This window comes from Sardina pilchardus, chromosome 10, assembly GCF_963854185.1.
Source record: "Sardina pilchardus chromosome 10, fSarPil1.1, whole genome shotgun sequence".
Classification (NCBI taxonomy): Eukaryota; Metazoa; Chordata; class Actinopteri; order Clupeiformes; family Clupeidae; genus Sardina; species Sardina pilchardus.
The window spans coordinates 16319574-16345144 of NC_085003.1; the positions used below are offsets into that span (position 1 = coordinate 16319574).

The 25571-nt window shown below is 43.1% G+C and overlaps 1 protein-coding gene across 8 annotated transcripts in view; it reads right to left on the reverse strand.

Moving 5' to 3' along the window:
• The window catches only part of LOC134093549 (transcription factor Sox-6-like), a 58163-nt gene that overhangs the window by 24040 nt on the left and 8552 nt on the right, over positions 1-25571 (reverse strand). For 4 of the 8 annotated variants that reach the window (XM_062546650.1, XM_062546652.1, XM_062546649.1 and 1 more), the window contains 4 exons: positions 23735-23801; positions 12458-12689; positions 10811-11015; positions 3115-3204 (listed from right to left, as the gene is read on the reverse strand). In XM_062546650.1, the coding sequence (XP_062402634.1) occupies positions 3115-3204; positions 10811-11015; positions 12458-12685 (523 nt within the window). In that variant the 5' untranslated portion in view covers positions 12686-12689; positions 23735-23801. The remainder of the gene's footprint in view (positions 1-3114; positions 3205-10810; positions 11016-12457; positions 12690-23734; positions 23802-25571) is intronic. The other 4 variants (XM_062546648.1, XM_062546647.1, XM_062546645.1 and 1 more) reach the window with 1 other exon arrangement.

Sequence of the window (25571 nt, forward strand, 5' to 3'; positions counted from 1 at the left end):
TGCCTACTGACCTGGCTCTCTGTCTGTCTGCATCTGTTTTGAGTGTGTGTGTGTGTGTGTGTGTGTGTGTGTGTGTGTGTGTGTGTGTGTGTGTGTGTGTGTGTGTGTGTGTGTGTGTGTGTGTGTGTGTGTGTGTGTGTGTGTGTGTGTGTGTGTGTGTGTGTGTGTGTGTGTGTGTGTGTGTTTTGGCAGTGTGGTGAATGGAGTACATGTCTCAGACGCTCCTTTGTCCAGAGCCTGAGGCTATGAGCAGGCCACGCAGGGTGCCCCAACACACACCTCACACCACCGCGCACTACAATGGACCGCAGCGCTCAGCTCAGCTCAAGCCCAAAAGACCTTTTGCCCTCTTGGAGACATCCCTCTATCCTTTCTCTCTTTCATCCTGCTCTCTGCTCTTCTTCTCTCTTCTATCACTACGGCTCTACTGCTCTATTATGCCTTTGATGACCTTTTCCTGTTTTTTGGACTTTCAGGGGTTTGGCTACTTCTTTCTGTTTCTCGTTGATATCCTCTCTTTTCACCACCATCTTCAGCCTTCACAATTAATATATCTTTAAAGGCAGAGTCAAAAGGGCCATTTATTTCAGGAGCATTTTTTTTGTCATTGAATTTAATTTCAATAATCTTTTTGGATCTCGAGGTCCAAGCTGTGCTGTCAGCATTAGGTGCAGATAAGCAGTGTAGAGTTGATTTGAAAGGTTGGTGAGAGAATACATTTTTTTAGCCCTGAATGACAAAGTTGTTGTACTCTGGCTGAGTATCCCTGCCATGAAGACCCATCCCTGAGAGTGGAAATGGCGAAATAACAAACACAGACCTTCAAAACAGATATCTTTTCATATGAACAGCTATGATGAATTTCTATCCAAGGCTATGCAGCCTGGTACCACACTTATTTATCAAATGGCATAGAAAAATAGAAAAAAAATTGCTATTACACAATTCGCAAGTAGCTGCATGTTGGTTATTATAGGTGAAATAGCAACATCGTAGCAGCAGCCTTAAATGCATGGCATTGATTATGCAGTTGGCATTCAAACTAGCCAAGTCAAGACAGCCACCTAAGGGGTGAACATAATTTGTAGGTTTTGAGGTTGGTATAGCGAGGGCATTATCTGATTTACATACGAGCAAAATAGCTGTGCAGTGAACAAATGTCTCGTATCTGAGAGGTTTCAAAGATAAAGACCTGTGGATGGTCCTAAGAGGTCTGTCACAGTACATTCAGACAATTAATAGGGAACATTCGATTGGATAAGCATGTTTTTGAGTCTAGTTCAACGGAACAGAGATCCCCTTGTCTCTGTATCCCACTTCTACTGTGTGTGTGTGCGTGTGTGTGTGTGTGTGTGTGTGTGTGCGTGTGTGTGAGAGAGAGTGTGTGCTTGTGCGTGTGTGTGTGTGCGCGCGCGCGTGTGTGTGTGTGTGTGTGTGTGTGTGTGTGTGTGTGTGTGTGTGTGTGTGTGTGTGTGCGTGTGTGTGTGCAATAGTGTGTGCTGGGGGTTAGTGAATTGGGGAATGGTGATGAGTGTGCTACAAATTCAGTTCATCATAAAACTGAAAACAGAAAGAGGCTACATCTCGAAATGAAGGTTGAAGTCAGCCCTATCTAACACCAGTACACATGGAGTATTCAACCTGACAAGCCCTCTTATGTTTGCTTATATAAGACGTCCAGGTGAGACTGAATGCTCTTTCTGTTCTATAATGAGTGTTTATTTTCTCTCTTTTTCATAGGGGAAATGCTTACCATTTTTTAGGGAGAGTCAAATGCACTTTCATGACCAGGTTGAAGAGAGAGCAGATTGTCTGCAAATAAGTGTCTTATTTAGAATGTTCACCATGGCTGGGTGCTTGCTTCAATAACTCACTTCAGGGCAGGCCCTGCATCTTAGCTCAAATAGCATTTACATTCCTGTGCAAATGCGGACATTCTTCCATTTGAGGTTTTCTTTAGGGGCGAGGTGAAATGTGTTGGTGGTGTGTCCTCTGAAATAAATGCTGCTTTCATTTTTCATTCTATCTGATGTGATATAAAGCACTGTCAGGAGGTCATAGTCACTGACATCCATCAGAGGGGTCATATTTGCTTTAGACTATTAGTGAGTGTGTGTGCACGCGAACACGTGTGTGGGTGTGTAAGTGTGTGTGTATGTGTGTGTGTGTGTGTGTGTGTCTGTGTGTGCGTTTGGCACAGATGCGCAATATACTTGTAGTAGCCTATGTGAGTATGAGAATGTGTTGATAAATTAGAAGGCTCTCATGACATCCAACGAAAGCTTTTCCTCTCCATGACAACAAAGTTAGTGGACGTAGCAGGCTGAGTCATCAATGACCAACTTAAACATGTTATACAGTAACTTAAGACCATGGGTATGATGACATGAAAACACTAATGACATGCCAATGACATGTAAATGACATGAAAACGCTGTCATTAGTATTATCTGTGTTCATAAGTGAAACACACACAGACATGGCACATCTTTACTCCATCTTGTGCAATTCCTTCATTATTAATTTGGAAAGCAGCGCTTAACATTGTTTCATTTCCCAACATGAATAATGTTTTGGTAATTTTACACGGACAGAAATAGTCTGAAGGACACAAGAGTCCTGTTGGGCTCAAAAGACTTGATACAACAGCAGTTGTGTCATCGTGGAAATATTTGGGCTTTGTGTACAGTTTTATGCTGGACTGGTAAACATACCATTCTTTTCAAGTGACCGTGTACAAATGGGGCTGAAGTGGCATCTAGCAAGTAATTTGTGGAGCATTTTTAATCAATGTGGTCGGCTCACAAGTTTAATTGACAGTTTCCAAATTAACCCAGAATGCCTTCTATGTCATGCATGTTCAGAATGACTGGAAGATGCAACAGACCCTGCAGAGGCCACCAATTCACGGACAAGCATTATATTCTATTTTTCTAAAGGGTGGGGGGGCGGGGGGGGGCATAAATTGATCCTCTGTTCACTGTTGCGGGAACACTAATTGATCATGTTAGTTTAAGATAGGCCATTAATAGACACAGGGTCTACAATGTCCACTCTAAGTCCCATTACTTGATGCTATTTAATACACAGCTCACAGCTGACTTGATGCCTTACCTTTGATGTCTCCAAGAAGCTCACTTGCATTCAGCCGTTCCATTCTCTCCTTCCAGTCCTTTGACAGAAATCTGTCCATGCAAGTCGATTCTAGTGGGTGACAAAACAAATATAACTTGAGTGTTTTAATATGTTTCATATAAAGGCTAATAACCATATAGTGTGTAGCTAAATAAAAAAGTGAGTAATTTATCAGTATAACACATCCATAAGATCACGTTTACAGTTCAATTGAGGAGAATGATTTTAGCACCTACATTTCAGCCCACAACATATTTGAGGGGCAAGTGAACCTACATACAGTTAATGAGAAGATTTTGTTCTGTGAGAAAGTTTCTGCATTTGAGAAGGGGAGAGGTCCATAGGATTTTTTATAGATTAAAAATGGTTCAGTGGACAATGCCTCATTTGTGGACTTGATCCTAACAAAAGGACTTGTATTCATGTGGACATGGGTATTGTGTGAGGCTTAGCATTCGGAAAACATACGCCGCTATGGTGGTCATGAGAGGCTTGCAGGAAGTACAACTAGCGGATTCAGGACCATTAATTAAGGCACTGATTGTTTACGAAGGATTATGGTTATTGTAAATAAGTTAATGCTGCCATGCATCACATGGAATGTATATTATCAACATGTAACAACAACGGAAAGTCTCCACTTCTTTTCAGGGTTATTTTGTCATGTGGTCTCTGGGTGGTATGTGTATGGCGAGAACACATTTGACAGGATATGAATGAAACAGATGTCTCATTGCACCTGGAGACCTCGTAATTTTACAGAACAGTAAATCCTCCTCATTCTGCTAATTTGAAAAGAAAATCTCAAAATTGGTCCGCCATACCTAAACAGGTTAAATAGTGCACAATATCTTTGTGCATGTGTGTACACTTGGTCTTAATATTTACAGCCTGAGCCGGAGTAGCTCAAGTGTCATGCACGCTAAACACCCTCCTCGCGGGGCTCACATAAAACAGAATAAGGGCCAAGATTTACGAAAGCACTTAGGGAAGAAAATACAACCTGTAACTCCATGCTACATCTGTGTTCATTCCCGCACAATTCCAACACGATTTATGTTCCGGTTTGATAAACATATCCGAAAAGTGCGCAGACGAAAAGGGGTGGCGGGGTGGGTAGGAGAGAGAGAGGCGGCCGAGGAAAAGTCAGGAAGAAAGAGGAGAGAGAGGCGAAGAAGAGGTTTACCGTAGATGGATCTTAATCGTACCGTTTGTAACAAGATGTGTGTTTACACAGGGAACAAAGCCACCTCCCTTCTATTTACTCATATTTGTTGTTTGGCGCAAATATATCTCTTTAATCATAATTGTCCATAGAAAACTTCAGGACATCCCCTTATGTGACTGAGTGAAGACATTTGGCCTCCTCAAAGCTGCTCCAAAAGGTATCTGATCACTAGCACCACGAGGCTGCACTACAAAGTAAAACTGCTCCCTGAATGTATCCCTTTGATTATGTGTGTGTTGGACTCTTTCCCACCACTTAGATGTGAACAGGGTCACTTTTCAAACATGTCAAAGCATAAACTGAAAGATATTTCATGAGATAGGAAGTAATTTCATCATGTTCAATAGGCTTCACGGGCAGACATTCTGTGTTTTCTGCTAAAATATGAATAAACCAAATGTTTACGTTAAACTCTCTCTACTAGTTCTGTCATCCATTTACACAAACAGACACATATAAACACACACACACACACACACACACACACACACACACACACACACACACACACACACACACACACACACACACACACACACACACACACACACACACACACACACACACACACACACACACACACACACACACACACACACACACACACACACACACACACACACACACACACATACACCACTACATGTGACCAGCAACTAAGCTCAAATCCTCTTGGCTATGACTATGCACAGCTATTAAAGTACACATCAGAATATAGGACTCCAAGCCAATGATAAGTTCTAGACATTCTACACCAATGGCATGTGGTAGACCTGGAGGATATTAGTAGCTGTAAATCTGTCAGCCTTGTTTGAGAGCATTGTTTGGGGTAAATAGGAGACATGTATCACCTGGCTTAGAGTTACACCAAGGCCCTGTGTTCAACAGCAACAAAAGCTTATACCAAAGAGAAAACAGCACAAGTGGCAACAGCTGCTAACCCCATAACCACCACACACACACACACACACACACACACACACACACACACACACACACACACACACACACACACACACACTTTTATGTGTTCCCTTCCAGTTGTTACAAACCACTTTCCAACAATATTACAGCAACATATCCTTTTATGTCTACCCCTTCACTTGACCTCCTCCGCAAGTGTTTTAAGTGTTGGCTGTGATAAGAACATGCTGACACATTGTGTGTCACATCTGCCAGCCAAGCTTCCCCACCGCTCACACTACACAAGAGCCATTACAGTAGCCAGCAAGGGCTGAGAGAGAGTGTGAGAGGACAGGAATGGAACGGACAAGACGGAATATTCACAGTGATTCTGTCCAACATCACTAAGGTCTTCAGTCCTCACATCCCAACTTCTTGTGTGCTTTTTGCTTACAGTCCCCGACTGTTCTGAGTTGACTCTGAGTGAGAAGAGCCTGGGGTTGTTTGGGGTTACATGAGCTCCTGTCAGAGGTTCTCAGCAGCTGATCTGTCCTCCTCGCTTTCAAACCATATCTGAAACCTGATTGGCTGAGGACAGAAAAAAAGCTACCACCGCAAGGCTGAATAAGGCTTTTGATTGGTCAGAAAGAGGGGTTGGGCTGTGACCACAAGCTTCTTGCTTCGTGTGAGGCCACACAAGCACAACGCCGCAGCTCACTCCCAGATTAGCAAATACATTCAGACACACAGCATAGAATGTCCATTCAAATCCATGTTTCCAAACAATCATTTGATTGGCAAGACATCTGACTATAAAGGCTGATTTTAGTGACAGGGCTATCTGATGCTAAGACCCATCTTACAAAATACCTCCAAGCTTCTTTTGCCAGAAAATCCAGTCGTTGTCCATAGGAGGACTGCATCCATGTTGTCAGAGAGTATATGCATACTAAGACACATCTGAAGTAACAATAACCACTGTCTCTTCTGTCCAGTGGTGTTTTGATAGCAGTGGGTTTACAGAATTGTTTTTTTGTTTGTTTGTTTTTGTTTGTTAGCAAACGGGAGAGAGCAGCCGGTTTGTAGTATTGCGACCTTAAGATGGTAATTTCCTTTCAACTTAATGCCTTTCAATTACAATACATTGGCCACAATTAAAGAGTGCCAGCGATTCTCTAAAACTGTGCTTACACTCGAGTAATTCCTGTTGGGAAGGTTTTACACATGGCATTGGGATGGAGCCAACAGCAACACGCTGCTAATCTGGCCCGAGCACTTTAAGCCTGATCCTATTCTCTAGCCCAGCTTTCACTGTAGCCATGTTCTACACCGGCCTGGCCTCGGAGGGAGCAGATGTGTCACACAATGTGCTCCGGGATTACCCACGATGCCGATTAACACCTGAGATTAACGCCTTGAACCTTGATGGACAGTGTCAGCTGACAAAGAAAAAAGAAGGGTAATCTGGGGTCAGGTGACATCCTGCCAGATTTGGGTGGCACAGCTGTTAGTGGTAGTGGGGCAGCAAGACGCATTGGAATAACCTCAAACCAACATGTGACATCAACAAAACCTTTTGTCCCTACATACACCTAAACACTCACTACGTAAACATAGCCACAACCACACAATGACACTGAAACATACATTCACACAGCGCAAATGTTCTGAATCGGCAATGCTCACACACACACACACACACACACACACACACACACACACACTCACACAAAGATAATGTTCCTAATCAGCCCGAGAGGGAAGTGAGACTCCACGCCTTTTAGCTGGATTGCGTCTGCGGGTTGGAGTGGCAGCGACAGCCACGCTGAAATGACCTGTCAGCACTGCTGGCCAACAAAGTCAGGGTCCAGCAGAATGAGCTCTATTGTCAGCACGCGGGAGGCCAGGCCTAATGCGCCCCTTTGATGTGGCTCCCCAGCTGCTGCCCCCATCACTGACGACAGGAACCCCAGGCCACGGTGGGGTTCAGGCACAGCAATAACATTCTTGGCTTCCTATGCCCCAAGTGTACACGAGTCAAGGGGTGAGATGGGATGCACCCAGTCATGACCCCAACACAGGGATGGCCGGAAGAAACCCTGTGTGTGTGTGGTTGGGGAGGGGGGATAGAAACCTCCAGAAAAGGGTCATGTGAGAGAGTCATTACCCTCAAACCTGTGATGACCAATGCTGTTAAACCAATACAAGGCTGTGTACCTAAATCATGACTGTAAAGTCTGTGTCCGAACAGCAGCACATCCACTGTGATATCATGGCAGACATGCCAGGAGATAGAAATACAATTCATGTGAAGCCCTCATATGACCCACCTCACCCATGGCACCAGGGAGAGGAGAAATGTCACAGCACACACACATGGCACGTCATCAACACCAAACCTTCCCCGATATTATTTAGGCTTCTCTCAGCATACCTTCTCCATTACGGATTGGTTCTGATGGGTTGACTTGGGGATGAAAACAAGTGTAAAGACTATGGAGCAGACTGATCAAGGCAGAACCCCAGCCATAATCTAAGAGATAACATGTCCTGTAGCCCAATGGACACCAAGTGGGGACAGATTATACGATACCAGACCTGTAATATAGTGACCTTGTTCTAATTAAGCCTACTGTACCTCAGTAAGTTTTCAATACTATTATGAAGAGCCTGCAAAAGCACATCAAGCACATCTGTAATGGTGCATGTGTGCATGTGTGTGCGTGTGTGCGTGTGTGTGTGTGTGTGTGTGTGTGTGTGTGTGTGTGTGTGTGTGTGTGTGTGTGTGTGTGTGTGTGTTTGTGGGGGCTAGCAGGTTCCTACCCATTACTAGAAAGTTGCCAGGTCGGTAATTGCCTAAAGAGGGTTGCTCAGACAATAGCAGAGGTGCTGTTTGTCATGTTATGAGGTGATGACCCATTAAAATGATTTTGGAAACATTGTGTTAAAGTCAAAAACCTCTAAAGGGTGCCTTTAACACACCTCGTTTATGTTCTTTACAAATAATCCATTTCTCCTAACATGTGCTTGAGCGCCGGAGCCCAATCTTTAATTGAGAATCTCCAGCTGAGTCAGCCTTTCTCCCCCAAACAGAGCCCTCCGCTGGAGGTGAAGGCCTTTCTCATTCAACCGAACACTCACAAGTACTTACAGCACTTTGGACAATCACTGAGTGAATGGCCATTGGAAAAGTCAGTGGCAGCGTGCTGCGCCACAGAGCAATTGTGAGTGCAGGGGTCAGGGCTGTTAAGCTAATGCGATTTTATTCTATTTGATCACAGCAAATCTCCTACAACTCAATCCACCCCCTCGCAAACCTTTCCAATTTCTTCCTTATTGAGCTCCCATCCTTATCCATGAAACAAGGCTAGAGGGCTAGGGGTAATTAAATTCTGTACAAAATTCTCATGAGCTGAAATTGGCCACATTATTATTCTGGTTGTGTTACTTCTGGTATGCACGTACACCAAATTATCCAGAAGATTACAGTACACAAAGATAAAATGAGCCGTTTTGAATTATCTATGACTATGCAAATATTAAATAACAAACACTAAGATATCATCCAAATAACACTAAGATATCATCCAAATAACTAAATACATTTTCACTTCTCAGTTTTCATTACATTATCAATGCAGTAAAAGACACACACACCTTAGTACTCATCACGGTAAACTGCCATGATCTTATTTTTAGCCCTGATCCTACACTAGGCAGCATTTAGACAGAGGTATCCTACTGAGGAGCACAAAGCCAAGGAGAAGAAGAAAAGACATCTATTAATGTCCATTAAAAAATCAATAGCAAACTGGCACAGGGCAACTTATTGACAAAAACTCCTCCATAACATTGTCTACCTTTTCCTTCAGCTTATAACAGCAACAGTGGGAAAATTAGCTGAAAGTGTCATGTCATATTCTTGAGGACAGCATGGGCCACTAAGAGGAACACCTATTGTACTCACATCAACAGAAGCTGAAAAGTAGTCACGCGGGGAAAAGCAATGCACAAAGTGCAAAGTAAAGAAATGCAGTGAAGATCCCCAAAATATTTCTATTTAATTTTAGTTAAACTGTAATTTCATTCTGATGATAATTACTGAAGATGCAATTCATTAAAAGAATCACTTGTAATATTGAGATCTGTGATCAATATTTCCAGACTGGGTCAGAACACTGCAGAGACGTCCTCCCTGTCTGCCTATTATTTTCAGTGTAGACAGCACATTCAGTACAGGACTCCCACAGTCTCCACTGGATGTCTCATTGAAGCTGCTTTCTTTTGCCTACAGCGACTATAGTGTTGTACTACTACAAGAAAAGTGAAGATCTGAGAAGTGAGGACAGTTTAGAGGATTATTGATTATGCTTTTCTTATGACCTAATTAATAGTTATCTAATTTAGACAACAGCTACAGTTTTTCATATAGCAGAAAGACGCGCCAATCATAGGGCCGGAGGGTCATGATTGGACCACATGTCAAAGAATGAAATCTTGACCCTTGACCAATCATTGAGTTGTTTGACATTTTGTAATGTGGAACATAAACACTTCAGAAACCCAGTACCTTTCCTGGTGACAGGGACTGGTCATACAATCAGGCTAGAGCTGGTGTGTGCTAGCTCAACTCTGAGACCTGCTACAGCTGGTTCTTGTTTGGTGGAGGACTGTATGCTAAATAAAATAATTCTGATATTGGTTTGCCAACATCACAGTTATAGTATAGCCACAAGGTAAAAAAGGCAATCAGATATTTTCTTATCATAGTCCCTTTCTGTATGAGGTTTCCTAAATGAAGGAGTTAATTTAACAATACAAGAACATCTACAGCATGCACATGTGGCAACAAGTCTGTTCAGCTCCATCTATTGAAAAGATCCAATAGTAGCTGTGACCCCAGGGGATCACAAGGAAATATATGTTTCTCCAACAGTTCTGAGAGAGAGCCTGGGGCTGCCTCGCTGCTTGAAGATTTATTGGTTCTAAAGTATTTAAAGGTTTGAAAAGTAAAGATAAGAAGAGAAAGTTCTCAATTAAAGAGCAATTACCTTGACAAAATTCTGCTACAACCATTGTAATGTAACAGTATAAAGACATAAACTAAACCACTGCATGATGAAACCCTGCCACAAACTAGAACTGATTTATGGGCTTCAGAGGTCAAATTACTGCATTGAACTCGATCAGACAGAACACCTGTGCACAATATAGTGCTCTGTACATAAATCATAGTACCACTATCAAAAAACACTTTTCACTTTGAGTTTAGAAATAATGTTGTGCTCAGTGATATACACCAAGGAAACTAATAACAAAAGTAAGAATTTATGACTGTTTTGTGTTTGTGATTATGCAGAGCCACACTTCTGTCTGCATTTGTGGTTTTAATCATTTTAAGTAACCTATGTTTGAAAACATAAAGTAAAACGATAACCACAAATGAGAAATTCACTAGTAATACCAAACTCTGCAGCTCATATTTTCATACTGAAATGTTGTTCATGTTAAGTGTCTTCCATGCATTAAGGATTGGTCTCCTACCATCTTGTTCAGTTTTTGTCATCTCCTCCATCTTCTTCTGTTTGAGTGTGTCCACCACATCAGCCAGGCTACCCTTGCGTCGCTCCAGGGTCCCAAAAGCAGAAGCGTTCAGGGGGTCAGGGCGCTCCTCTGGCTTGTGTGGGGACGAGACGTTGGAGTTGTTCAGATGAGAATACAAGGCGCTCATCTTATTGCTGTCTGAGTCCTACAAAAGAGTGCAATATCTCTGTTGTTATTGTTGTTTTTTGCCTTGAATTAAATTTAGTGGCGATGTGTTATTAAAAGTAGTAAAGTATTAGCGATGTCACATATCTTGCAGATAACACTGTACAAGCAACAGCTTCATGATCCTGACTTGAACAAAGAACAGAGAAGTAAACAGCCACCAAAAGAGCAGATGATCAACCATGAACCACAAGCATGCAGTCAACTGCCATGTAAGACTCCTTCTATGATTCCCTGCACACAACTGGCATCTCCCTCTGGTGATCCATGAACCATGCAACCATGTTTCCACCAAACTAGGCGTGACACATCTAAGAGTGACTGAGGTCACTTCACATTCAGTCATGTTTTATAGCAGGTATCAACTACATGATTTACTTTACTCACAAGCTGTGACATGATGGGTGCTGTAATTGAATTTGCTCATCTGCTGTCAGCACACTTCTCCTCTCAGATGGAACACACCTTTGTGTGCCAATAGATGTATCAGAGGCCCATCTTTGGGCGCCAAATTGATAACATTCAGTCGGTCACAAACTAGTAAGCACTGGCGCCCCATTTTGCGTATGATAGGTGCCTTATTGAGATTCTCCACTCTACCCGTGCAACATACTGTAGAGGGCAGAAAAAGACTGCAAAGACTGCCTTAAAATCAGCAAGTGCTCAATCTACATTGGCAATACATATACTGTACGTGCATAAGTAGTGCATAGTACTAGCCTGGGTGTTCCCATGCTGCCTTGCGCGTGATTTTGCGCGTGGGGGGGGGGGGGTGGCAAGACGAAGACGAAGATGAGCAAGACGAAGATGAGCTATGCACAGACGTATAGACCTCTGAAGGTTGACAAAAAGGAACCAAGGCTGACATCTTCGCCCATATAAGGAGATCCTGGTGTTAATTGAAGCTAACTACCAATGGCAGGTTGCATTGCAAGTTAGCTCTAGGGTAGCAAAATTCAAAGTATGCAAGTTCTTAACATGCCAAAGATCACAGTTTCCACTAGAAGGCAGAGGACAAAAGTGTGTACAGCAAAACGTCTGCATTTCTGATTTCTTCCTCTGTGCGCTAATTCAAAATCTCCATCTTACTTTTCCATAGGAAAATTCTCAAGATACCAGATCTCCTTATATGGGCAAAGATGGAAGCAATTTTGTAGGCAAACTTCAGAGGTCTATTTGATACACATCCGCAGCGCCCACTAAACGGATCTGGGCATTTTTCTCAAATACGAGAAAATGAACGTTTGGTTCCCAGACCACGTCTACACAACACTCTTTATTAGACACTGAAACTATCTGAAAGTACAGTATATGTTGTTATAATTCATTCCTTTATCTGATCTATTCATCTTATTAATGTACAACAGCTGATTGGAGAAACAGGCCTACACTGTTGTGTTGGGTGGACACTGGTGATCTTACCTGCTGTGCTGGGCCGAGGCCATCCAGCTCAGAGTCTTGCTGCTGACTGCTGATGGGCTGCTGCTCCTCCACAGGTGACTGGGTGCGCTGTGGTGGTGTGGGGGGCATGTCCGAGTGGTCAGCCCTCCTGTCTCTCTCCTCGTTGTCCCATTTCTCGGATTCCTGACCCCTCCCGAATTCTCCCTCAGAACATGGAGACAGTGGAGAGGTGGAGTTTTTGGCAGACATTGCACTGCAACAGAAACACATAAAGAACATTCCCCACAAATTAGGAGCACTTAAGCATGGCAACATGAGGACATGTACATGTTAAGGCAGTCAACTCAGTAGACTCATGAACTTAATGTACTGTACACATTACATCTTAATGTATACGTTACATCTTTTACGGACCTCTTCTCATCCTTTCTTCAGCATTTTCTGTACAGCTGCAACAGCTAACCCAGTCTCCTGTACACTGCACAACTAACGCACCAAGTGTTTTCATGTCAGCTGGCACTTGGTGTCCTTTCGACTAAAAGCACACCTCACAGTTTTTTTGGATTCACCACATGGCTGGCCACTGAGAGGAATGAATTGTTTGTCTAACTTGTGTAATAAGTGTTTGATTCCCAACGCACAACCATACCGCACACAAAGTAAATGTTCTGATTCCTTATTGCAGTGCTTGTTTGAATTTTTGGTTAACCTTTGGAAATCCACATTCATAAATAGACCACTTTGCTTTAAGGCATTACGACAATCATTTCAAAATATTCCTAAATCATACTACACTTAACATTCAGGCCAAGTCACTCCAAACCTCTTTTAATGCGCTTTGATGTGGCTTTGTGAACAGGAAAGGCTGTGCAGAAATGTCTGGACAGTAGCAGCAGCTCCTTCACAAGCCCACGGCTCCTCACAGCTGTGAAAACAGAGTGGCCTGCCACTGGGCATACTGTATGGGCCATTTCTCCATTCAAACTCCTCAATTTCAATTAGCCGAGACATCAATCCATAACTCACACACTCGGCTCCGCAAAAAAACGCAAGCCTCAGATAGATCAGTGGTTCTGCTGAGTTCAACAGAAGCGGCTCTACTCCGCGGAGCTGCAAGGCTCTGCTGGAAGGGCGCTCCTCGGGGGACACTGCCAGACTGAAATGATTCTGTTGGACACAGTAAATCAGCCGGCGTTATCCCTGCAGCGGCCAGAGCCAAATGGCCAGAGCCTCTCAGGCCCAGTGGAATGCCGAGGCCCTCGGCCGCCAGTCAGAGTGGCCGGCAGCACACTCGCAGGGTCTTCACCTGAGGACCATCTCCCCTGAGGAGGAGCTAACCACGCTCAGTCTTACAGGACTAAGACACGCTGAGATAGCGCAATATTTCAAAACATCCGTTACTGGAGGCAGAATGTGCTTTGCAGGATTTTTTAAGGGGAACAGCTAATGTAAATACAACACTTCCTGAACCAAGTTTTTAATGCCCTGGCCTGCTCAGAGCGCGCATATCTCTGTGATCTGTGGCTATGATAGATAATCTGCTCTCTGAGGCCAGGCGAAGGTTAAGACTAAGACGACAGACGGAAATAGAGAGACCCAGAAAACAAAAGGGTCCGTCCCATTCCCCCATCTGAGGTGTGGCTCTAATGCCGTCTGTCAGCTGCACTGAATAATTCATCATAGTGTCAACATGGCCGGGGGTTGTAGCCATACAGGGCAGACGAGGAGGGAGGAGGGGCACCAAGAGCCTCTTGGCTGGTGCACAAAGTCAAACAGGATCAGCGGCAAGTCATGTAATCACTTTTCATAAGGAACCTCAGCCACGTTCCAGCCTGGCTGTCCCGGAATGATGACATCAGTAACTAAATCCATAACAGTGGGGGTATGTGTTCATGCCAAGCCCTCCCTAACGCTGCTCTTTTGCTTACTGCATTACCCAAACCCATCCCAACCCCCGGCCCCACGCTCACACGAGGTGTACAACCTAAAGAAAGACATCAGATTACAGGACACCATGTCTGTTGTCAAATGTCACATATATATGGCTCGCACAAAGTGAGAGAAATCTGCTGCTGCCGTGCTCGTACACTGCAGGCACAGAGGGCGCCCCTTTAGTAAATCCCCTCTTGATAATGGCCTGATGATCGATAGCATTTCCCTGGGAGTCAGAGCCAGGCGTCTGGGGTGGCTGTGACGTTGGGTTAGAAACAGGTCGGTGTGACCTTTAAGGAATCCTCATGATGCAGTCGCGCCCCACGCCTGATTACACAATTACAATGGGCAGCCAACAGGCCAAGGGAATCGATGAGGGAGCATGAAATGCGGCCCTAGAAGAAACCGTTTCCTCCGAGCCTTGTGTGTCTCCACTCCAGGCGGGACAGAGGAGCTTATATTTAGCCGCACAATATTGCTGGCCCTTGTATTTATAGGGCCCAAGACTTGGCTTCTTGGAACGGAGGTCTTGTATGGCCAGGAATGCTTAGACTCATAAATTGTTGCCACTGATAAAGTTTCATCACGCAAACAGACCAAGTGTCATTGCTCAGGCCTTGGCAAGACTACGCCTAACGTGATTAGTGGAAGTTATCAGCTCTCACAGGGTAACTCCTTTAATGTGGTGAGGGAGGGTTTAAATGAACCTTTTAAACCTCACAGAGTGACATTTACTAGAGATATTGGACCCAAAAGCATGATTTATTTTAGATAATCAACAGTTAAATAGCCTGTTCGTTCTGCAAACCACAAAAATGAACAGCAGTAGAATGTCACTGAGAAGAAAGGTCAGATGTCCTTTTCACTTTCCACTAAAAACAAGTGCAGACGTATAGGAGGAAAGAACAAAAGTGAAATCAGCACATGAAGGCATTCCTTTACAGGCCCCATGACATACACTCACAGAACATTATGCAGAGAGGAGGGTGAGAAAACAACAGTAGCTGTCCAGCAGCCAAACGGTGCAGTTCCAGCGAGCAGTGCCCCCCTGAGAATTGCGTGTTCCTCCAACAAGCTCACCGGAGGAGTTACGAGGCCACTCACGTCTGGCTGCCCACTGTGCGGAGCAGTCCGCCACCATAAACACCCCTATTCCTATTCTCTCATGATTGCCAGACCAGCCACCTCCGACAGCCACTCAGCATTTTAACACTGTCTCCTAAGCCACCAACTTCAGACAGTTAAACCACTGACCAATGCGTCAGTAGAGGAAGTACACGTATTCAATATATTGTTATAATACTGTCATTTCTAAATTCCTGTTTGACGTCTGTTACACTTTTACCATTAACCTAATCAATTTGTTTCTGCTTTTTACAGCGGTTTACTCCTTTACACAAGCTTAAAACGTCTCACCAAGGATAATGATTTGTGTGCATATGAATGCAGTTTAGTGTCAACAGTGTGTCACACTAGTCAGCATTCAGAGCACTTTTATTCTAGGCAGCTGTCACAGAGCTGAAACCTGCTGTTGGTAATTCATTATTCACTATTCTACAAAGGACTTGGTCAACAGTGTGTTGCAATGTCAAGAACTGGAAAATGAAAGGGCAAGTAGAAAGAAAGAAAACAACTCTAAATCAACTTCAAGGATCAAAGTCTGACAAATTTGCAGTTCAATAAATAGAGAGGATAGAATGTGGAGGTAGGAGATATTGACCACTTGCTTGAACAAATGAACACAATTTGTCCGCAAGACCCAAAATTTTTTCAACATTTTATACAACAATGTAAATTATTCATTCAATTATTACGGCAATACACTTCCTTCATTTCTGTGAGAAATTGTGTGTTTCCATGTAGGCATGGAAAGTCATCTGTATACTGTAAGGTCATCAGAGTACTGGAGATTTACTATAAATACTGTACATAATAGGCTACGTAGCTAGCTATTATGGTTATGGTTTGTCCAAAGCTACATACAAATAACAACAGTACAATAGTAGAATTTAACAATAAACAAACAGCTCAAAAGTAGTACCACATTAAGGGGAATAGTAATAACAAACAATTATGTAAGGGATAACGGCCGACGAGGTGACCGGTTCGATGGAAATAATGGCTAGGTGGAGGTCTAGAACTTACCTCCGCCGTGCCATTATTTCTTCATGAAAATAGACAATAGGACGATAGAAAATAGCTTCATGAAAATAACCAAATACTTTAACCATAACGCATCAACATTTTTTAATAAACTAAGTGCATGTTGAACAGATATGCCTTTAGTCCCATCTTGAAAGACTGAAAACTATCTCAAGAGCGGAGAACACTGGGTGGGCAACTCATTCAACCAACAAGGAACCACTGAGGAAAAGAGTCTTGAATTTGGCTAGTGTTTATGGCTGGTCGACACAACAGATAAATCTTGATCGCTGAATTAAGATAGTGGGGAGTAGATCCAGTCAGTGTCCTATAGGTCAAAGTGAGAGATTTAAATGTAATTCTGGCCACTATAGGGAGGGAGCCAGTGAAGAGTAACACATAGACCAAGCATATAGGACATGCAATGATTGCATAATGTGTCTGTTCCTGTTAGGCTGTCATTATATAATGGTGGGTCTCTGTGGTGATGGCCAAACCCCAGCCCCTCACCGATACTCTACCCATTAGTCATCAGGTGTTCTCTTACTGATGAATACCTTCTCATAAGGACTCCCTTCTCCTGGCAATGGCACAAGTGGCTCACTACAGGATATGCAAATCATGCAGTCCTTCAGTAATGCCTAACTGCTCATAAATCTGCCTGTCTGTCTGTTTGTCTGTCTGTCTGCCTGTCTGTCTCCACTTCCTCCTTCCCAGGACCTGCATCCAGCTGTTGACAGTTAATAAAGCTCAGCTCTGAAAATAAATAATTAAATAAATAATCTTGTCATCTCTCTCTATTTGCCTCTTCTCCTTTCTGCGACTCTAGACAAAGCTTAGTGGGGCTATCATGAGACACAACTGCATAAGCAAGACAAAATACATTTGACCATTTTAGGCATTCTGCATAGGGTGTCTCTCAGATTTGGGCTAAGAACGACAACATTCACTCCAAGTCCTACTTAATGAATACAATACAGTCCTACTTTCCACACAGAGAACAGACCGTTTAAAAATGCTGACTGGGCCTCTGTACTGCTCACAGTTCCTCACACACACTGCCTGTTGCAGGGTCATGACAGTTGCACTTAAACATGTAAATAATCTCATTACACAAGTGTAAGCTCGGTGAATGACCTCGCCTTAACAAAGCAGGTGGTGTAAACAGGTCCAATCCTATTAATACATTAAACATGAAGCTGACTACAATGCCATACATCTTTTGAGCAGAAGAAAGCTTCACCAAATGTACTGTTATATTTAAGATAGAAAAAATCCTTTTCAAAGATACATGTAATATTTAGAACCATATCGAATACATTAAAGCTCTCTCTGTTTCTTTGGTTTTAAGTGGGGTTCCAGAATATTCTCTGATGTATAAACATCTAAATTGCCTTTCAAACCATCCCTAAATCTTATGTAATGACAGTCATACACACTTGTTGCATCCCTATTATGGAGAAAGCAGAGAACTGAGGCTGTATGAAACATAAGCCACAATCTGTGGTCCTCGGCTCAACTAGTATGGCAGCTGCCATTAACTGATATGAAGTGATATACACACAGCCTATAAGCGAGTGAGTATGTGAGGGGCACAGTGAAGAGTTGGGGAGGGAGTTAGGTGCGGCGCTGCGTTTGGAGGGCGAGACTCTCACAGCTACTCGCCGTTCTCTTTTTCGCTATAAGCATTTGTTTGGTGCCCTCAGGCACGTCTGCATGTCACAGCAGCTCCTGCTGTCAAATCTGCAATTACAACGCAGTTGCTGTTTCTGTCAGTGCCAGATGAGCACCGACAGGAGCCTCCAACGCTAGCCCACCGCGCGCACCGCGGACTCTACACACATGCTCCTACACAGCAGAGGCGTTGTGTCTTGACACAGGCACCTCGACACGAAAAACACACACTCCCTCGCATGCTAACAAAAACACAGACACACACGCATGAATGGACAGCGCACTCTGTGTGTTTTAACACATTCAAGCAAACATTTCTTAAAAGAAAGTGTGAGAGAAATCATTGTTCTTCTTTACACAGTTGGCCTTTTCACCGACGCCCTGCCTTGACACACACACACACACACACACATACACACACACACACACACACACATACACACACACCCGTTTGAAAGAGGGGTGAAGTTACAGGTCGATCCCACCAGCACAAAGTGCTCATTGTCAGCATTCAGCTTAACCATCCAGTTCAATCTATGCGACCTAAAGGTCCTAACTTCACATACTATTGTTAATGGGAACTGGAATTCATGGGCTTTCTTTCTTTGAATTCTATTCTATATCATACAAATATACATGGAAAGAAAACAAATGTTATTAAACCTTTATTCCATTTTTCAAACGTTAATTCACATGAAAATGGTAAAAAAATAATTATACTGCATTGATCTGGAGGGTCTACTGGTACTGTATGCCTAACATATTTTTGCTGTTTATATCTGTTTTCTTCTGCCATAGTGCAAAACAGAACTTGTAAAAGTGCACAAGCACTACAAGACATATTTATTTTCCTACTTGTTCTACCTAAAACCTAGAAGCAGCTGGCCTGTGTGAGGGCTAAGGACTATGTGGTCCCCTCTCCTCTGCTGTAGCTCCATCACATACTGTACACTACATTTTCCTGTAACAACAACCCCGTCTGGCAGAAAATCCACTCCTCAACCACAGGTGGCGGCTGGAGTTACTAGGGCAACTGTGCTTACCCTTTTAAGATTATCGTCTGCCATCCATTTAGCCATAGAGTCACCTTTAGTTCAATGGAGACTGATGCATTAGAGGACTCCCTACCAGACATCACTGCCGTCTTCAGAAATGTATCAAATATAATGACTAGCCCCCCACAAACCCCTATTCATCTTAGAGAGAGGGAGAGAGAGAGAGAGAGAGAGAGAGAGAGAGATTACAAAGACATTCATTAGTGGTTGCATGAGCTAGTTAGGTCAAACATTTTTTGACTGCTTCAATATAAATCAACAGTTAGAAATGCCAAAGCACTGCTTATTGGCAGGAGATGCAAACCATATCCCACATATATGTGAATAGCCAGGATAAAGTGCATGGACAGATATCCGGTAGACTCAAAGGTTGTGGCCACAATAAGAATAACATTCAGGTAGTCTATTTAAGAATACCCTTGTCAAATACATACATTCAAGTTAAACGCAACATGTTAAGGCATTCTGAGTTAAGGTGGAGCACTGTGGTGGGTATAGCTGACTTTGGATAAGTTGAGCTGTTTTTTCCTTTAACACTAATGTTAGCTGTTCTAAAGTTAGCTGACAGCACCATCACAACTACTGAACTGGGAGGAAACAAAAGCAGATTTAGTGGAAGGAGGAGCGCAAGCTATTATGGCCATGCTTCACTGACTATGTTTGGTTCACCAAGCTGATTTAATGCATTTTCAATCATTTCACTGTTTTTTTGTTTTGTTTTTCGTTTTGGTTTTGCTAATATTTGTATTGCTTCTTTAATCTTGAATAACTCAACAGGTAAAACAGTGTAACAAGGAGGATAATTGTGTGAAATCATGGATTCAAGGTGAAATAACTGTTTGACCTGTCCCCTAAGGTTGCCTCCGGACTATGGGCACACTGCAAAAGTGTAGTGCCAGATCAATTCTGCATTGATAACACCTTTAATTCTAGAGATTGAAAATACAATGATATTTACCTGTGGAACAACTGTGATACTCCAGTCCATTCCGTTCTTTCTTCTCATCTCTGCCACTCTCTGCGTGTCTATTTCTTCCCCTCTCTCTAGCTCACTTTCTTGTTTACACCTTGAGCCCTTCCTGCCTAACCAAAGCTGACACACGCAGGGGAGGAAGTGGATTAGCAGTGGGAAGACGCTTTTACTTGGATTAATCCAGTTGACTTGCTGTAAACACTTGGCCGAGGAACAAAAGAAGATTGTCACCATCTCAGATTAGTCCACCTCAAGCATCACGCTGATTCAGAACTTGAGAGCAGCCGAGGTGAATAGTGGCTAAAGGCAAACCCCACTTGTCCACACCAACCTACTGTAAGCTCAGCTGAGACAGTCGCAACAAAGGAACCAAGGACTTCTTACAATACTGAGAGTAAACAGGGTGAACAATGGTCACTCTGTAGTCAAGAAAGTGTAAGAGGCAACAATATCAAAGTCCCAATAATGATAATCACCACAATTACACCACCCCACCATGTGTAATGCAAATCGTTTTATGATGAAAAGAATTTGACATTCAATCCTCTAATCTGTTGTACAGTTCAGGGAAGAGATACTGAAATCATTCCTAGTGGCTAGATGGCAAAGAAAAGGGACAGCATTTGTCAACTAGAATTTATTAAGGCCTTAAGCAGTTTAGCACACCAACAAAGAGATGATCAGGAAAAGACCAAACGACGACGGAATGAGCACAGAGCATATTCCAACAAGCTGGATGAACAGCCCCCTCCATACACACAAACACACACACTGTTCATACATTACTCTGACAAAGACAATAGTGGTTCAGCTCCAGTGCAGAAAATGAACTCGGTGACTGTCAACACAGCAGACACACACACACCAACAGGCACACCTGCTTGTGTGTCCTAGCAAAAGTCAAAAGCAGCACTCTTGTGGGATCCCCGTGCTCTCCCTGCAGATCCCTGGATTGCACGACTGGCTCGTCCTCAGCCGTCTGTCTTCTTCCCGAGGAGACGGCTCCCTGCTCAGGGAAGAGACCCAGCTGCGACCGCAACGCCGTCCACGCCAAACCAGCCTGCGCTTGGCCCCGGCTCAGATTAACACGGAAGAGCAGAAACAGCTTTCCCCATAAATACAGCGCAAAGACAGATTGAGACACTGACTCACACACAGGAAGTGTATAACCCAACATTCTGAGAGGACGGGGGAGCCAGACAACACAATGGCAGTCTCGTGGCCAGAGAGCGTTTGAGGTGTTCAGACTGCCAGGTTACCATTCGGAGAATGATGATATGGCACTGTGGGAACGGCCTTAAAAACCCTACTTTGATTCAGCACTTGGATAAGGAAGACTGGGCCTCACTATTTAATTCTTCAATACTATATTTTTCTTAATCCTAGACCTTTATTGCCCTTTCTATAGCATTCCCCTCTAGTTATTTTGCTTTTACATCACTGCCAGAGAATCCCCCTCCAACCCACAGTGGTAATAGAATTGAGACAACTGATCATCTCAAGGAAGTAGCAGAAGGTGCGGTTTGGAAGCTGCTGGGGGAAAAAGTGAGTAAGCCACAGAGATGCTCGCTCTCCTCCTCACCACACTAAAGGGGCGACGCAAGGGGATCACATGTAGAGAAGGCCACATTTCAAGGGCGAATACAAATTAAAAGAGGGAGGGGTGCGTGGAGTGGAACTGGTTAAGATGGAACACACACACCCACTCCGTCACTGGACTTCTACCCTGTATAGAGCACAGAACACACTCCACTTGCCATTCAAGAGCAAAACGCACCTTAAACAACACGTGATTCATGTGGTCCTGTCTCAACAGAACATAATGGCACAGGTACAACTAACATCTAACAGTTTCAGAATAGATGCATGTACACATACAGTATAACACAGCATAGCTCCCAACAACAACATCTTACCTTCTACCCACAACATAGGCCTACTTTCTATATTCACCTACAACATAGTTGCAAGCAAAACCAACATCAGGCTAAATGAAAAATTCTCAAAGCAATGGCTATCAAACTGTTTGTGGGTGAGAACAACAGGCATGTTAAAAAATCCCTAATGTAATAAAATAGAAGAGTACAATGAGAGCGCAATGTGATGGGAAAGTAAAGCTTGATTTCTTCTCAGTGATTTAGGTCCTTTCCCAACTTTAACGACTTCTTTCTTGGCACATACTACACCTTTCAGCCATGTTTATAAAAATTGAGTATGTCGTTTTTGCGTAATCCAATCAACAAATAAACAGACAAACCACACAGAAAATGTAAACTCATTGGAAGAGGAAAATATAAGGTCTTAGAAAATCTGAATGGAAAGAAATAGACCACTTTTTGACAAATCAACTAATTTCGGTGTGTGTGTGTGTGTGTGTGTGTGTGTGTGTGTGTGTGTGCGCATGTGTGTGCGTGCGCATGTGCCATGGTGGGGATGAGGAGGAAAAGCACTAGGTTGCACGGGGGTCTTTGCCAAGCAAAGTTTGAATAGCTCTAGAGATGTTATGTTGAAAAGGGTACCCAGCTTGCCAATGAGCTGCACTGAACAAGGTGAACCAATTAGCACCTCTTCATTTGCGAGCACCACGGCATGTGACATACAAGAGGCCGCTCGTGTGCTTCTGGGGCTGCTCTCTCTCTGGGGCCCGTATCTATTTCATCCATGTCTGGACGCTCTCAGGTGCTATGATGTGATGAGGACGAGCTGGAGATTTGCATCCAAATTATTCACAACCATTTCCCAGACAAACATGGCTCTGATGACAAGTGTGCTGGTATGTCGAGGGAGCTGAGATGGTTTATGCCCCAACCGATGAGTGAGACTGGGGGCAGGGGAAGCTGACTCCACATTTCCATCAGTTTAAATGGCAGAGTGGCTCCGAGTGAGCTACTCCATTCTCCTAAGGGAGTTCTGCAGTGGCGCATGCCAGTGTGCTAGTCCTCGTCTCCTCACATAGCCTTTATTAGCTACTTTGCAACGTATCAAGCTAACACAAGCTAATTGTGCATCTGACATCTTGTTGTGTCATTTTTAGAAATGCTTGGTTATTGACTGGCCTCTGTGGCAGTGTACCATGAAGGTGTGCCTTTACGGATCATTTACAGAGTACAACATGTGGTACATTTACATCTGCGACTGCCTAAGCCAATTGTGCATTGTTGTTAATCTTGTGTCATTAATCTTGTCTTATGTCAAGATACTGTAGGATTGATTGTTCATGGCCACTATGGGAAATCCCCTTCTTATACCACAAGGAAACTTTTCCTGTGCATTTCAGTAAATTAAAGTAATAGTCCACATATGGTATTAACCATGCAGAAAATGCACTTGACAAGTTGAAGTTAATTAAAAAACCCTCCATACAATCCTACATATTGGTGCATTTGCAAAGATGTGCAACTTCCTTCAGTTTCATTGAGGTTGCAGTGAGGTGCAATTTGTCCATCAGAAAAACTGAAAACACTTTTGAAACATGACACATTTCTTCCAAACAAAATACTGAGAAATGTCCGGTATACTCACATAGGCTTATCTCTGTTCCTGCATCAATGTCTCACTGGCTAGCAAGATGTGCACGCATGAATGTGACCTGAAATGAGTAAACCTTCAGTTTAGAATGCAACATAGCATACATGTTTCATCAAGAGTTAACCTGTGAGAAAAATGATTTTTCAATGAGGTATAGAAGACAAACTTTACAATGTTTTTTTCTCAACAGGCTATTAGCCTACACACTGTTGTCCATGTAGATAGTGTGTATAACCATTTTTCAATAAGAAATAAAAGATAAGTTTTCCATCATCACATAGCCATTGTTTTGGCACCCTGATCCCTTTGTGTGATGCCCCTGCACTATATATAATAATTCCCTCAAATGCAAAAAAAGGAAAGTAAGAAACCTGTTTTGAAAATGTAAGGTGTAAAAAGTACCGTTACCGTTCTGAAAATAAAAAGCTGCCACAAAAATAATCACACCAGCAAAGAACATATACCTGATAATAATGCTACTTAAGTGCAGTAACGGTAATAAAGTATTTCCATGTTACACCTCTGCATTGGACAAAATTTGTTCAATACATTTTGCCACACTGTGGAAGTCTCTATTTACAGTACAACACAAGGTTAAAGGTCATCTCTGAGACTACTAGAACAAATCACGGAACTAAATCATTCTTTCCTGCCCAGGTGCCCCGAGTTGCATCACAAAGCACTCCTGCGAAGACAAAGAGCAGCATTCTCTCAGGGGTGACAAATTCAGCATATCATTGGGTTATTTAGTGATGGCAGTGACCCAATCAGAGCACTGCACAGCTGTTAGAGCTTTCCGTTGACTCTCACAACAGCACATACACACATAGTCATGTGTGCACACAGACACTCAAAACCCACAACCGGAGGATATTAAGCCATTGCAGGCCTCTTATTAATCATAAAATGGTACCTGCTTGATAGCTGTGCATAGCGACCTCAAGGGCATTTAGTATGGGGGAAGGCCCTCAACCAAAAAACACAGAAGGTCACATTCATAAAAAGAAAGAACTTTGCAACATAAACAAAGTGGATATCTGACTCTAAAAGAGAAATTATTTGGGATGTCCCAAAGAAATCTGAAAAATATTAAGATGTGATCCCCTTAGCAAGTGCCAAACATCAATAAATAAGTGGAAAATGGCTGTTATGTTACAGCATTAAATCATAATGCTTTATTCAGAGAAAGAGAGTTAACATGCATAAGCATTTAATGACTTTCTAGATAAAAATCTAGGCTGCATTGGGCCAACACAGTAGTAAGACAACGGTTGGAAATGAACCTGGTGAAATGGTGTATGTTTCCTTCATGTGGTTTTGTCTGGATGAAAAACAAAGAGTTTGGGGCATGTGGCTACACGCTACTCCCAAGCAGCCTCACCCAAACCAAGAGGGAATAACTTTTGGGAACCGCTTAAGGGCAATTCATAAGATGCTCCACCGTATTGTTGAATACATCCAACAAAAGGCTGCTCGCATTCAGAAATATGACAACACATGACTGCAGAGGGGAGATGACTTGTCTTTTCTTTGCTTTGTGAATGTGCTCGGAATGCACAAGCACGTCACTGCATGCCTGAGAAACCGAGGCCACCTGGGAGCCTCCACTGTCACCAAACCACATGAGAAAGCACATTTTGGGCAAAGGTCCCCTTTCTACTGATCTCTGAAGAGTGGCTTAAACCTAGCTCGACATCTGTTCAAAAGCCAGTGTGACAGCCCCCTAAATCGGATGTGTAAATGTTTTACGAGTATAATAATCATAATATTCCATCCACATGTACACTTGGAAAAGATTCAGCATGAGTCATTTAGATGTCATGCAAAGAAA